Raw genomic sequence first — 15,481 nt, 5'->3', positions numbered from 1 at the left:
ATAACTCAATAACTCAATCAATCGGTAATTTCTCTTGTATTTTCCCATCTCGAGACACTTCATTACCCAGCGTTACCTGGGAGTTTTGACGTCATTTAGATGAAAAAATGGCGGCGGGCAGTAGCTCAAACGTGAACGAAAATATTCCAGTTTTTGAGTATAAAGACATAAACACCAAACCATTCCACGTTGGCTCATTCAGAACCGCATGGCTTGAGAAATTGAAACCAATTGACTATTCCTACGAGGATAAATACGAAGAGAATGAAGATGCCGACTTTGCAAAGGAAATGGGAATCGCACCAGAAACGTTGGATGAACTGAAAGCTATCTGCAGGTTTGTACAGTAAGGGGTAGTTATAAATGTATTTGCTACTCTAGCTAGGTAGCTGAAAATCCATTGTGTCTGTCTAGTTGACAAGCAGTAACTTCTCAATGTGCTAGTTATCGTTTGTCAATAATAATGTGTTTGTTGTTGAACTTCAGCGTCTGTAGTAGTGGACCAGGGATATAACTTCCCTTTGTTTTTGTTTTATGACGCATTTTAGAATATTGGTCAAAACTAGTGGTATCAGAGATGTTCTGTGAACTTCACATTGTTGATTTTTTTTTCTCCAGCGTTGACACTCTTCGGGGTCAAGCTGAAGATGAGCCTCTTGACACCAACGTTGTGCCACCTGACCCCACTCTTCAAACACTAATGTAAAACATTACAACGTTTTTACTATACAAATGATATCCTAGACCATTTCCACATGACAAATGCGGCAATTCCATGTTCTGCAGACAGTTACTCATGAACTGCATTAAAAAAGTGTTGCCTTGTTGATGTTCAGACAGAGGAAGAAGAAGCAGGACTACAAAGGCACCCTGAGGATCGATAAGATAAGCAGAGTTGACCACTACCAAGACGAACTGGTTAGTTATACCCTGTGAAAGTAACCATCCCTTCCGTTTGAAGTCATTTAAGATATATAAACTTATATTTGTGTTTGGGGATGAATTTACTTCTACCAGGTGTTTGCGTTGCAGACCATTGCACACATTTTTTTGCCCATTGAATATCATTTTTAAAAAGGCCTACAAAAGTTCAAAAAACTTCAAGGCTACTTCTTGGAAAACAATGCATCCCTTGAATAGAGTATAACCTGTTGATGTAACCTGTAGCGTGACTGACACCCAGAAGTCTACACACCCAGACCCCTGGGTCATATTCTTCAGTTTGGTGCCAGATGAACACGACCGACAAGAGCTAAGAGGGGGGCTGTTTTTAGAAATTTGATTGACTTGTGTGTTTGATTTTTCTAGGAGAGCCTAGCGGTGGGGAAAAGGCCTGAGGACCCTGCTGACTTGGTGCCAGAAGGGGAGATAATTTTGAGCATCAACGTTCTCTACCCAGCCGTATTTGAGAGAGTACGTGCAGTTTCACTTCTTCGATTCCAAGTCTTTGTGAGAATCACCAAAAGTTGAAAAACCTAATTCCAACAATCTCCATCATTAAACACAACAATAATGTGCTTTTGTAAGACATGTACATTCTTTGCCTATTAATCTCATTTATACCATGGAATTGTTGAATACCCATTTCTGATTGGCTTAAAGGGCATTCTAGAGCGTGCATTATTTTCCTATAACGTACATTCTCTTCCAGTTTAGGTATGTGAGGCCCCACATGACCCTTCAGATGCTGGGCTCCCATAGTCTGGTGGACCTGAGGGACGCTATCTGCTGTATCAGCGACCTGCAGGTCTTTGGAGAGTTCAGCAACACGCCCGACATGGCACCGGACTTCATCAGCAAGGTGACACGCACACAAAGAGATCGAGCTCAAACCATACTATTGTAATGGTAGGTGGGTGCTTATATTTCCCTGTTTCACACATGTACACGTGTGTATTATACACGTGTGAAATGGAAATGTATTTTTTGCGTATCCCAACTCCCCCTGAGACGCCCTCAGAGATTGGGGTCACGGCCAGGGGTCAGCCATTATCAGCGGCGACCCTGGAGCAATTAGGGTCGAAGTCTTTGCTCAAGGGCACATAGGCAGGTTTTTCACGTTGTTGGCTCGGGGGGTTCGAACTAGCAGCTGACGCTAGGCTTCCGTCGGAATGTGTATCCATAGTCGGTAGACAGTTCGTCTTAAGAAGTCGTCCCTTACATCACAGAGCAGTGCACAACAAACTAATGAATCCAAATGTTAGATGCTACCACCCCACTTCCAAAACCCAACATTCAGTAGATGTGTAACGGATGTGAAACGGCTAGCTAGTTAGCGGTGGTGCGCGCTAATAGCGTTTCAATCGGTGACGTCACTTGCTCTGAGACCTTGAAGTAGTAGTTCCCTTTGCTCTGCAAGGGCCGCGGCTTTTGTGGAGCGATGGGTAACGATGCTTCGTGGGTGACTGTTGTTGATGTGTGCAGAGGGTCCCTGGTTCGAGCCCGGGCAGGGGCGAGGGGACGGACTAAAGTTATACTGTTACAGATGCCAGTAGATTTCTTGTGCACGGCTCGGTGACATAAAGGACGACTTCTCAAGAAGAACCGTCTAGTCATCATGGATATACAGTACGTTCCAACGTGGAACACGTGCTGCTACACAGGTAGTCATTGATTGTGAGTCTTGGAGCACATTGACTATGGAATACAATTAGTAACAAATGAGATAATAAGGATGTCTAAGTTGGGAGCTACTCAGCCACACACTCACAGAGAGTATAAGCCTACATAATAGGACTTGATCATCATGTCGGTGTTGGGTGAACCTTTTCACTGTCTGTTTCAGGATCATTTCAAATCCGCCTTCTTCTACTTTGAAGGGGTCTTCTACAATGACATGCGTCACCCTGAGTGTCAGGACATGAGCGAGTAAGTGGCTCTCTCTCTTCTTTCTCGCTTTCTGACATCCAACTGTCATCTGGCTACATCGACTGGACTGACTGAACACTTCAGACTAGGCTTACTTGAACTCACCTTAGCTGATCCTGTGAGAGAACATCTGTGGAAATGGGCCTGTAGAAGCCAGGGAGTAACCCGAAAAAGACAAAAGCCAGGCCTGTATATTGCAGAGACGATACTGTAGAGAGTGAGAGGTAGGGGCAGATCCACAAAGAATTAAGACGATACTGTAGAGAGTGAGAGGTAGGGGCAGATCCACAAAGAAATAAGACAATACTGTAGAGAGTGAGAGGTAGGGGCAGATCCACAAAGAATTAAGACAAGTAGAGAGTGAGAGGTAGGGGCAGATCCACAAAGAATTAAGACAAGTAGAGAGTGAGAGGTAGGGGCAGATCCACAAAGAATTAAGACAATACTGTAGAGAGTGAGAGGTAGGGGCAGATCCACAAAGAATTAAGACAATACTGTAGAGAGTGAGAGGTAGGGGCAGATCCACAAAGAATTAAGACAATACTGTAGAGAGTGAGAGGTAGGGGCAGATCCACAAAGAATTAAGACGATACTGTAGAGAGTGAGAGGTAGGGGCAGATCCACAAAGAATTAAGACAATACTGTAGAGAGTGAGAGGTAGGGGCAGATCCACAGAGAATTAAGACAAAACTGTAGAGAGTGAGAGGTAGAGGTAGATCCACAAAGAATTAAGACAATACTTTTTTCAGCCATAGAACTCTATATTGGATCGGAGATGGAGGTTTTAGGTGCAGAATATTGCATTCGGTTTGCCTAACTATGACCCAGACTAAACTATATGCCTGGGTTAACCTTGGGGATGTGTCAGCGGAATCAACAGATGTTAGATTGTAATGTGCCACAATCCAGTAATTAAAAATGTCAAACCAGGCCACAAGACCCATTGGAAATAGGAAAAAATGTTCTTCATGCACTTAGCCATTTGCTCAGTATCTGCTATATCTAATGGATATTCATATGCATTTTATTGATGAACTGGAAACAACCTTTTGAGTTTATTTGTTAAGTTTATTTTATTTTGACAGGGACAGTGCACATTAATCAACGTTTCAGTAAAAGTGTCGGTTTTAGCCAGCCGGCTAATTTTCAACCGCAGTCCCTAGGCAGGTTATTAAAAACAATTACAATATAGACAATCATTGAGCAGTGAGCACACGCAGAGCAACATAGAACAAGCAAGACGTAGCACACAGACAGAGCAACACAGAACAAAAAGCAACAAGACAAAATGCATAAAAGCAACAGTGTTTCCACACCTCATAAGCTACAGACAACATGGAAAGCGGCAATACACAGCTAGGGATTATGTTCACATTTCTGATTGGCCTTTAGCCATGTATTCATACATTTTGTGAAAGTGTGATAGGTGGTGCAGTTATGTGTGTCTGATGGCAGTGTATTCCAGACATGGGAAGCTCTCACAGAGAAAGCAGATTTACTAAAGGTGCTTTTCCTTAAGGGAACTATACAGTCACCTCTCATGGCAGACCTTGTGGATCTGCTGCCATATGTCTGGGTTTTCTGTTTAACAAAAATACTGAGTGGAGGGGGAGCCAGGCCATTTAGGATCTTGAATACAAGACGTGTCGGTGTATTGCACAAGATTTTCCCAACTCAGGAGCTCATGCTTTCTGAGGCTGTAACAGTGATGATGGCTATTGGGCTTCCTATCAAGCACTTTGAGAGCCTGTTTGTAGACAGACTGAATGGGTTTTAATATTGTACAGCAAGCTTGGGCCCAACTAGTCAAGCAGTATGACAAGTGGGGGAGTATCATAGATTTATAGTACAGTTTTGCTACCTCCTGTAGTCAAACAATTTCGTATAAAACAGGAATTAGCTAGGTTGAATTTAGTTATTTGAATTACCTTTTTCACCTGCTCTTTAAAAGAGAGGTTGGAATCAAGTATGATGCCAAGGTACTTAATCAGATACCACCTGGAGCTTCTCACCTGACACAGACATCTGGCTCAGTAGCATCTGTTACCCTCTTTGTGAAGAACATGCAGACAATTGTTTTCACATTGAGATGCAAACACGAGTCACTGAGCCACTTTGTAACTTGGACCATTACAGTAGTGAGTTCTTGTGCAGCTTGTTGTCTGCTCTTTGCATGCACATATATCACTATCATCTGCATACATTTGAACTTCAGACCCAGTACAGACAGAAGACAGATCATTACACAGGCTGAACAGGAGGGGCCCCAGTATTGACCCTTGTGGCACACCCACATCATGGCTTAGAGTGGGCGACAGCTCATTGCTCACTCCGACACACTGAGTTCTGTCTTCAAGGTATGATTTCATCCATCTCAAGGCATTGGGGGGAAAAATTGAACTTGGACAATTTTGTGATGAGAATCTCATGGTTAACAGTATCAAAAGCCTTCCTTAGGTCTAGAAACACGGCCCTAACAACGCCCCCTTTGTCCATCTTGAACTTCACAATTTCCAAAAGAAAGCAGTTGGCCTTTTCTGTGGAGTGTTTCGCTCTGAAGCCAAACAGCATGGAGTGTAATGTGAAGGGGCTGTTGAGGTGAGCAATCAGTTGTTCTGCTACACACTTTTCAACGACCTTCGACACCACAGGTAGTATACTGATGGGCCTGTAGTTACTCACGTTAGCAGAGTCGCCCGATTTAAAGATGGCCGTTATTATGGCTGACTTCCATACCCTTGGAAAAACCCCCAGACCAATAGATGTGTTGGTGACCTTAGTAATTGGGCCAATGAGTGTCCAGCGTTCTTTAGTGAGCTAATCACCTTTAAGCCCAAGTATAATCAAATCATTTCTCAGACAATGCTAGTAAGTATACTGTACAAAAGTATGAACACAACATGTAAAGTGTTGGTCTCTCATGAAACATGAGCTGAAATAAAAGATCCCAGAAATGTTTCATACACACACAGCCTATTTCTCTAAAATGTTGTGCACACATTTGTTTACATCCCTGTTAGTGAGCATTTCTCCCATTTGCCAAGATAATCCATCCACCCACCTAACAGGTGTGTCATATCAAGAAGCTGATTAAACAGCATGATCGTTACACAGGTGCACATTGTGCTGGGAACAATAAAAGGCCACTCTAAAATGTGCAGTTTTGTCACTCAACACAATGCCACAGATATCTCAAATTTTGAGGGAGCGTGCAATTGGCATGCTGACTGTAATAATGTCCACCAGAGCTGTTTAGGGCCTAATTCATTTATTTCAATATGAACTGTAACTCAGCAAAATCTTAAATTGTTGCGCTTTTAGATTTTTGTTCTGTGTAAATTTAAGATGAATTTCCAAAGCGTATTTTCTGGGTGTTGGAGTTCGTTTCTCTTCCTCTACTTTCTACTGTACTTTTCAAATTGGACAATAAAGTTGCATTGTACTATATTTCCAGGACCACCATTGAATGGGCAAAGACCAGAGACTTCCCCACATTCCACAAGGCCAAGATGGAGGACACCAGGTTCTACGACCTGAAGGTGAAGGTGGGATACCCCTACCTCTTCTGTCACCAGGGAGACTGCGAGCACGTTGTCATCATCACCGATATCAGGTCAGAGGTCATTTTGTCATCCATATTGATACCTGGATTTTGAGCTTTGACTTGGTATGTCATTTCCCCCTACACTGAGCTCCAAAAGTATTGGGACAGTGACACGTTTGCTGTTTTGGCTCTGTACTCCAGCACTTTGGATTATAAATGATACAACTATGAGGTTAAAGTGCAGACTGTCAGCTTTAATTTGAGGGTACTTTTATCCTTATCGGGTGAACCATTCAGAAATTACTGCACTTTGTGTACGTAGTCTCCCCATTTTAGGGGACCAAACGTATTGTGACAAATTCACGTAAAATGTTTATTTGGTCCCATGTTCATAGCACGCAATGACTATATCAAACTTGTGACTCGACACATTTTTGGGATGCATTTGCTGTTTGTTTTTTGTTGTGTTTCAGATTTATTTTGTGCCCAATAGAAATTCATGGTAAATAATGTAAATAGTGTCATTTACAATAAAAGTGACTCAAATGACACACTACATTATTTACCATGAATTTCTATCGGGCACAAAATAATCTCAAACACAACCAAAACAATCAGCATATGCAAGAGCGAATATAGTAGACAGTTGCTGTCAAAAACGGATATGTGCTTTGTGTCGTCCTTTTGGTGGACCTGTTAATGACATCCTCTCTGGATGTTCTCACTTTATTTAGTGTGTCATTAGATAACTTGACAGTACACCTGTTTCTTTGAAGTAAAAAACGCGGAGTGACATCCTCTCAGGTGATGTGCAGTGAACTTGTTGAACTTAAAGAAATGTGTTTAAAGTCAAAATATGTATAAAAAAAAAATTAAAAAAAACTTTTCGGGGAGGCTTGAGTTTGAACTTTTGACAGTTCAAACAGTTAAGTTTTGTAGTGAACTTGTGGAAGTGTTGTGAGCGTGTGACCCCCCTTGTAGAAGGAACATAAAAGCAATTTCAAATCACACTTGAAATGCTTGTGTTTCTAGTTCTGACAGTGCAGCAATATCTAACATGTAATCTAACAATTCCACAACGACTACCTAATACACACACATCTAAGTAAAGGAATGGGATAAGAATATATACATATAAATATATGGATGCGCAATGGGAGCGACCATAGGCAAGATGTAATAGATGGTATAAAATACAGTTTATACATATGAAGTTAGTAATGCAAGATCTGAACATTATTAAAGTGACTAGTGATCCGTTTATTAAAGTGGCCAATGATTTCAAGTCTGTGTAGGCAGCAGCCACTCTGGTTTAGTGATGGCTGTTTAGCAGTCTGATGGCCTTGAGATAGACGCTGTCTCTCGGTCCCAGCTTTGATGCACCTGTACTGACCTTGCCTTCTGGATGATAGCGGGGTGAACAGGCAGTGGCTCGGTGGTTGTTGTCCTTGATGATCTTTTTGGCCTTCCTGTGACATCGGGTGGTGTAGGTGTCCTGGAGGGCAGGTAGTTTGGCCCTGGTGATGCGCTGTGCAGACCGCACCACCCTCGAGAGCCTTGCGGTTGAGGGCGGTGCAGTTGCCGTACCAGGCTGTGATACAGCCCGACAGGATGCTCTCAATTGTGAATCTGTAAAAGTTTGTCAGGGTTTTAGGTGACCTGTTGTTGCGCCGTCTTCACCACACTGTTTGTGTGGGTGGACCATTTAATTTTGTCTGTGATGTGTATGCCCAGGAACTTAAGTTTCCACCTTCTCCACTGCTGTCCCTTCAATGTGGATAGGGGGGGGTGCTCCCTCTGCTGTTTCCTGAAGTCCATGATCATCTCGTTTTGTTGATGTTGAGTGAGAGGTTGTTTTCCTGACACCACACTCCGAGTGCCCTCACCACCTCCCTGTAGGCTGTCTTGTGGTTGTTGGTAATCAAGCCTATTACTGTTGTCGTCTGCAAACTTGATGATTGAGTTGGAGGCGTGCGTGGTCACGCAGTCATGGGTGAACGGAGTACAGAAGGGGGGTGAGCACGCACTCTTGTGTTGAGGATCAGCGAAGTGGACAGTTGTTTCTGACATTCACCACCTGGGGGGCGGCCCGTCAGGAAGTCCAGGACCCGGTTGCTCAGGGCGCGGTTGAGACCCAGTGCCTCAAGCTTAACGATAAGCTTGGAGAGTACTATGACGTTGAATGCTGAGCTATAGTCAATGAACAGCATTCTTACATAGGTATTCCTCTTGTCCAGATGGGATAGGGAAGTGTGCAGCGTGACGGCGATTGCATCGTCTGTGGACCTATTGGGGCGGTAAGCAAATTGAAGTGGGTCTAGGGTGACCGGTAAGGTGGTGGTGATATGATCCTTGCCTAGTCTCTCAAAGCACTTTGATGACAGAAATGAGTGCTACAGTGCGGTAGTAATTTAGTTCAGTGCCTTCTTGGGTACAGGAACATTGGTGGCTATCTTGAAGCATATGGGGACAGCAAACTGGGATAGAGAGAGATTGAATAGCCAGCTGGTCTGAGTACGCGGTCTGGGCCGGCGGCCTTGCAAGGGTTAACACGTTTAAATGTCTTACTCACGTCGTCTATGGAGAAGGAGAGCCCACAGTCCTTGGTAGCGGGCAGCATCCTTGGCAGTGTATTATCCTCAATATTATCCTAGTTTGTATTATCCTAGTTTGTATGATCCTAGTTTGTATGATCCTAGTTTGTATTATCCTAGTTTGAATGATCCTAGTTTGAATGATCCTAGTTTGAATGATCCTAGTTTGAATGATCCTAGTTTGAATGATCCTAGTTTGAATGATCCTAGTTTGAATGATCCTAGTTTGAATGATCCTAGTTTGAATTACCCTAGTTTGTATTATCCTAGTTTGTTTGGAAGCAAGATGTCAGTGTCTGTGACGTGGCTGGTTTTCCTTTTGTAGTCTGTGATTGTCTGTAGACCCTGCCACATACGTCTCATGTCTGAGCCGTTGAATTGCGACTCCACTTTGTCTCTATACTGACATTTCACTTGTTTGATTGCCTTGCGGAGGGAATAACTACACTGTTTGTATTCGGCCATATTCCCAGTCACCTTTCCATGGTTAAATGTGGTGGTTTGCACTGTCTGTTTTGCGTGAATGCTGCCATCTGTCCACGGTTTCTGTTTAGGGTAGGTTCTAATAGTCCCAGTAGGTACAACATCTCCTATACGCTTCCTTATAAGCTCACTCAGACTTGGCATATACTTCAATATTATTCTCTGAGGCTACCCGGAACATGTCCCAGTCTGCGTGATCAAAACAATCTTGAAGCGTGGATTCTGATTGGTCAGACCAGCGTTGAATAGTCCTTAGCACGGGTACATCCTGTTAGAGTTTCTGCCTGTAGGAAGGGAAGAGCAAAATGGAGTCCACCACATTTGCCGAAAGGAGGGTTGGGGAGGGCGTTGTATGCATCGCGGAAGTTAGAGTAGCAATGACCCAATGTTTTTCCAGCGTGATCAATATGCTGATAGAATTTAGGTAGCCATGTTCTCAAATGAGCTTTTTTTAAAAATCCCCAGCTACAAAAAAAATGCAGCCTCCGGATATATGGTTTCCAGTCTAGTGAAGTTCCTTGAGGGCCGTCGTGGTATCGGCTTGAGGGGGGATATACACGGCTGTGACAATAACCGAGTAGAACTCGGTCAGCAACTGAGAGTCATTATAGGTCGGGTGAGCAGAAGGACTTGAGTTCCTGTCTGTTGTTACAATTACACCATGAGTTGTTAATCATGAAACACAAGCCCTTCTTCCCGGAGAGATGTTTATTCCTGTCGGCGCGACGCACAAAGAATCGACTCTGACAGCATATCCCGAGAGAGCCATGTTTCCGTGAAACTGTATGTTAGAATCCCTGATATCTCTCTGGAAAGCAACCCTTGCCCTAATATCATCTACCTTGTTGTCTAGAGACTGGACATTAGCAAGTAATATACTCAGAAGCGGTGGGTGGTGTGCGCGCCTCCCAAGTCTAACCTGAAGACCGCTCCATCTACCTCTTCTCCGGCGGCGTTGTTTTGGGTCAGCCTTTGGAATCAGTTCAAATGCCCTGGGTGGTTCAGACAAAGGATCCGCCTCGGGAAGGTCGTATTCCTGGTCGTAGTGCTGGGAAGTTGATGTCGCTCTGATATCCAATAATTCTTCCTGGCTGTATGTATGATTTTCTGGGCTAACAATGTAAGGAATGATGCATAAAAAAAACAAAATACTGCAAAGTTTCCTAAGGCCTAGAAGCGAGGCAGCCCTCTCTGACAGCCATTTTGGTCAACCCGGGTAGGTTTGCCTGTGTATAAGTAAGTCTTAGGCTTGTCCTGTGAACACTACGAGTGAGAAGAAACCTCGAGAAAGAGGAACAGAACTCTAAAGAAGAAGAAAAACATGGAGTTGTCACTTACTGACACACACGTGATGACCGTAACATCGAAAGTAGGATGATGCCGGCTTCAACAGAAAAAGGGCTTAGTGTAAATCAGCACTACACAAAATTGTTTTCTACATTTGTGCAGAACCCAAATACTATCCATAAAGGTGCTGGGAGATCAAGTGGTTATGTCTAATGGACAGCTATGGGGTTTGATTACCCAGCCTGTAGAGCGAAGCTCTATACCTTAGCCGAAGAAGAAGAATATACAGACCAAACCTTGAGTGGAATACAGGCTTGAGGACTAGGATGTGTTTCACAAGGTGGTGTGTTATGAGCTGAGAGTTAGCTAAAAAGGTTATTTATACCTTGTACAAGGGGTAGGAGGGTAAGGGTTATTTATACCTTGTAGGAGGGTAAGGGTTATTTATATATTGTACAAGGGGTAGGAGGGCAAGTGGGGGTGTTCGGTTACAGTCAGTCCCAGGTCAAAGACAGACATGCTCTTCTCTAAGAACAGTAATTAGAACAGTCTTTTCATATTGCATAGAAAACTTTAATTGTAATATGTATGCTTACATTTCTGTACCAAAGATTTAAGAAAATGTTATTTACCTTTTAATAAAATCTTTCTCTAGATCTGTCTCTCCCCGCTCTGTTTCTGTCTCTACACAAGAGCCAATGGGTTCTTGGGATGTGTGTCAAATCAAAATCCAATTATATTTTTAACATGCGCTGACTACAAAAGGTGTAGTTCTTACTGTGAAATGCTTACTTATACAAGCCCTTAACCAACAACGCAGTTAAGAAAAATTGGATTTTAGAAAATATTTTTTAAATTAAAAAAAAAAAAAAAAAACAAATGTAACCATAACGAGGCTATATACAGGGGGTACTGGTGCGGGGGGGGGGGGGGGGCGTGTCAGGTTTCAAGCAGGGGTATTTACAAGCAGCGACGTGTCTGCAAGCTCGGAACTCTAGGCGTCTAACAGATAACGCCTTAATGAGTTCAATATTATGAACTTAGGGTGACCCTAGGTTCACAACATGCCTAATGACCTGGGCAGCCACAATGTTTCTGCTTATGAAGCAATAAATGATTGACAGGCTTAAAACCACCTAAAAAATATAATTATACTCTTTAACGATGTGTTCTTTACTAATGACTTAAACAGAATTTTACTCCCTTAATAACCTTTTACTGCAGTGGGCTAAATCAGGGTCACAGGGTGATTTCTTGGGAGTCTTAAACAAATCTACTTTGAAACAGAAGTATACACATGACACACACATTGTTATGGGCTTAAAAAAAAGACAGTTTACTAGCAAATGTATTAAAATGAAACACCTCATTTACTTATAGCAAAAGGGTCTAAATGCTTGAGACTCAATTGAGCTCAGGTGCATCCTGTTTCCATTGATCATCCTTGATGTTTCTACAACTTGATTGGAGGCCACCTGTGGTAAATTCAATTGATTGGACATGATTTGGAAAGGCACACGCCTGTCTGTATAAGGTCCCACAGTTGACAGTGCATGCCAGAACAAAAACAATGCCATGAGGTCGACAGAATTGTCCGTAGAGCTCCGAGAATTGTTGAGGCACAGATATGGGGAAGGGTACCAAAAAATGTCTGCAGCATTGAAGGTCCCCAAGAACTCAGTGGCCTCCATTCTTAAATGGAATACGTTTGGAACCACCAAGACCCTTCCTAGAACTGGCTGCCTGACCAAAATGAGCAATCGGGGGAGAAGGGCCTTGGTCAGGGAGGTGACCAATGGTTGATGGTTACTCTGACAGAGCTCCAGAGTTCCTCTGTGGAGATGGTTGTCCTTCTGGAAGGTTCTCCCATCTCTGCAGCACTCTATCAATCAGGTCTTTATTGTAGAGTGGCAAGACGGAAGCCACTCCTCAGTAAAAGGCACATGACAGCCCGCTTTGAGTTTGCCAAAAGGCACCTGACCATAAGAAACAAGATTCTCTGGTCTGATGAAACCAAGATGGAATTCAGGACAAAGAGTTCAGTGTCACATCTGGAGAAGCATGGTGGTGGTAGCATCATGCTGTGGGGATATTTTTCAGCGGAAAGGACTGGGAGACTAGTCAGGATCGAGGGAAAGATGAATGGCGCAAAGTACAGAGATCCTTGATGAAAACCTGCTCCAGAGCGCTCAGGACCTCAGACTGGGGCGAAGGTTCACCTTCCAACAGGACAACGACCCTAAGCACACAGCCAAGACAACCCAGGAGTGGCTTCGGGACATGTCCTTGAGTGGCCCAGCCAGAGCCTGGACTTGAACCCGATCGACCATCTCTGGAGAGACCTGAAAATAGCTGTGCAGCGACGCTCCCCATCCAACCTGACAGAGCTTGAGAGGCTCTGCAGAGAAGAATGGGAGAAACTCCCTAAATACAGGTGTGCCAAGCTTGTAGCGTCATACCCAAGAATAATTGAGGCCGTAATCGCTGCCGAAGGTGCTTCAACAAAGTACTGTGTAAAGGGTCTGAATACTTATACAAAAAAAAATATTACATTTACATATTTTGCAAACATTTCTAAAAACCATTTTGGGGTATTGTGTGTAGATTGAGTGGGGGGAAAAAACATTTGATCAATTTTAGAATAAGGCTGTAACGTAACAAAATATGAAAAAAGTCAAGGGGTCTGAATACTTTCCGAATGTACAAAAAGTGTTAATTTCTAAACGGGTCACCCGATATGAATGAAATTAAGCTCAAATTTAAGTTGACAGTCTACACTTTAACCTTAGTCATTTAAATCATTTAAAAATCAAAGTGCCGACTACAGAGCCAAAATATGTTGCTGTATCTATGCGAAATCAATGTGTCAGAAATCGGTTCACCTTACTCATATCGGTACTGTGAAGAAGGCCAGATTTCTGGTAAGACAGCAGGTCAGGGGAAAGTGCTGCCCTTTCTAGATGAATAGGATAAAGTCATATCTTTGATCAATTCACTCACATGATAAAGAGCCTTGAGGCTTTCCAATTGATCTATATTGTAGGTCAGCCTTTTCAGCTTTCTGAGACTGATTTGATTTAAGTTTTAGCCTTCTTCTGACTGGTTTTCTTTGCTGGAGGCACTAACTGTGCATGAAGGCTGGTTTTGTGGCGTGATGTTTCCAAGAAGGCCTCAGCCTCAGTGCTGCCAGTAAAACTGTTACAAAACTGTGCTGGCTCAGATATTTTCCCATCACTTTGTCCTTTTCAACACAGTTTTTATTTATTTAACCTTTATTTTGACAAGGAGTCAAGGCTGAGATCAAGGTCTCTTTTCCAGATGAGCCGTTTTAATACAGTACAGAATACACATTCATTCAAAAAGAATTGTGATAGTGTTTTGCTTTTCATGTATTGTTGGGTTGTTTTAAAATACACTGTTCACTAAAAGATCCCCTAAGAGCCATCACATGCCCTAGACCAGTGTTTTCCAAACTCTGTCCTCTGGACCCCAACGGGTGCACGTTTTGGTTTTTGCCCTAGAACTACACAACTGATTCATCAACCTTTTGATCATTTGAATCAGCTGTGTAGTATTAGGGCAAAAAACAAAATGTGCACCCCTTGGGATCCAGAGGACCGCGTTTTGGGGGAAAAAGTGCCCCAGGCCTACAGCACAGGGGTCAAGCTCATTCCACGGAGGACCGAGTGTTCGCTCCTCCCTTGTACTTGATTGATTAAGGTTAGCAATTAGTAAATAACTCTCCTCACCTGGTTGTTCAGGTCTTCATTAATAGGAAAAACAAAAACCAGCAGACACTAGGCCCTCCATGGAATGAGTTTGACACCCCTGCACTGAGGCACCAATTCATCATATTTGTGCATTGGAGATCATTCCACGCTAAAGGTGAAAGGTTCCAGCCACTGTGGTAGATGTGTAACAAGGCTTGGTTTGGTTTCATTAGTGTGGACATGGTATGTTTTATTTTATCCCTGCTCAATGTTTCCAGACTGGCTCATAAGGATGACTGCCTGGATAGGAAGTTGTACCCTCTCCTTACCCACAAGCACAGGGTCATGACCAGAAAGTGCGCTGTGTGTCACGTCTACATCGGCAGGTGTGTAGAAAAAATATCACCATTCTCTTTTTACATGACCTGGCCAAAAAAACATATCCCTAACAATTGACTGTACATTAGTTTAAATTCATTACAAGTTGTCAGTGTACTAATTTGACTTTTTTTTCCCAGATGGTTAACCACAAATGATCCATTTGCCCCAAATGACCCGTGTCTCTTCTGTGAGCGATGCTTCCGCATGCTTCACTATGACGAGAAAGGAAACAAACTAGGACAGTTCCTGGCCTACCCTTATGTGGACCCTGGGGCCTTCAACTGAGACCGTCCTGTTTCTCCCTCCTACTGCTGTGCAGTATTAGTAATGGCACATAGGGCACATTTCTGTTGGCATTAAAGCACTTTATTTACTGTTCTATTTGTCTTGGGATTCATGATCACATGGAAATGTTTTTGTTGTAGTCATAGAATTGTAAAGCTCATAGACTGTTCATTTCGGATAGATGAACCTTCAGTGGTGAGCTGGTGGTGTCACCAGCTCATGCTACTCATGAGAAGTTCACTTGAATGATTATAGCTCGTATGAAGAATTGGTTTCACTAATTAAAGTGGAAATCAGTGGGACAACACCCTTCTGTCTTCTACCTCTGG

At 43.1% G+C, this 15,481-nt stretch overlaps 1 protein-coding gene across 1 annotated transcript; it reads left to right on the top strand.

Annotated features, from left to right (window-relative positions):
* The first annotated feature begins 7 nt into the window (after positions 1-7).
* LOC110497342 (snRNA-activating protein complex subunit 3) lies at positions 8-15,245 on the top strand. The gene is made up of 9 exons (XM_090188657.1): positions 8-337; positions 619-702; positions 837-918; positions 1,309-1,413; positions 1,652-1,801; positions 2,786-2,868; positions 6,323-6,481; positions 14,765-14,872; positions 15,005-15,245. Exons 1-9 carry the CDS (start codon positions 108-110, stop codon positions 15,150-15,152), a joined length of 1,149 nt encoding a protein of 382 aa, XP_090044783.1. The 5' UTR covers positions 8-107; the 3' UTR covers positions 15,153-15,245.
* The last annotated feature ends 236 nt before the right edge of the window (positions 15,246-15,481 follow it).

The sequence above is a fragment of the Oncorhynchus mykiss genome, chromosome 10, assembly GCF_057628025.1.
Source record: "Oncorhynchus mykiss isolate SJ-2025 chromosome 10, ASM5762802v1, whole genome shotgun sequence".
NCBI classification, from domain to species: domain Eukaryota; kingdom Metazoa; phylum Chordata; class Actinopteri; order Salmoniformes; family Salmonidae; genus Oncorhynchus; species Oncorhynchus mykiss.
This window is presented reverse-complemented; position numbering and strand designations above follow the sequence as displayed.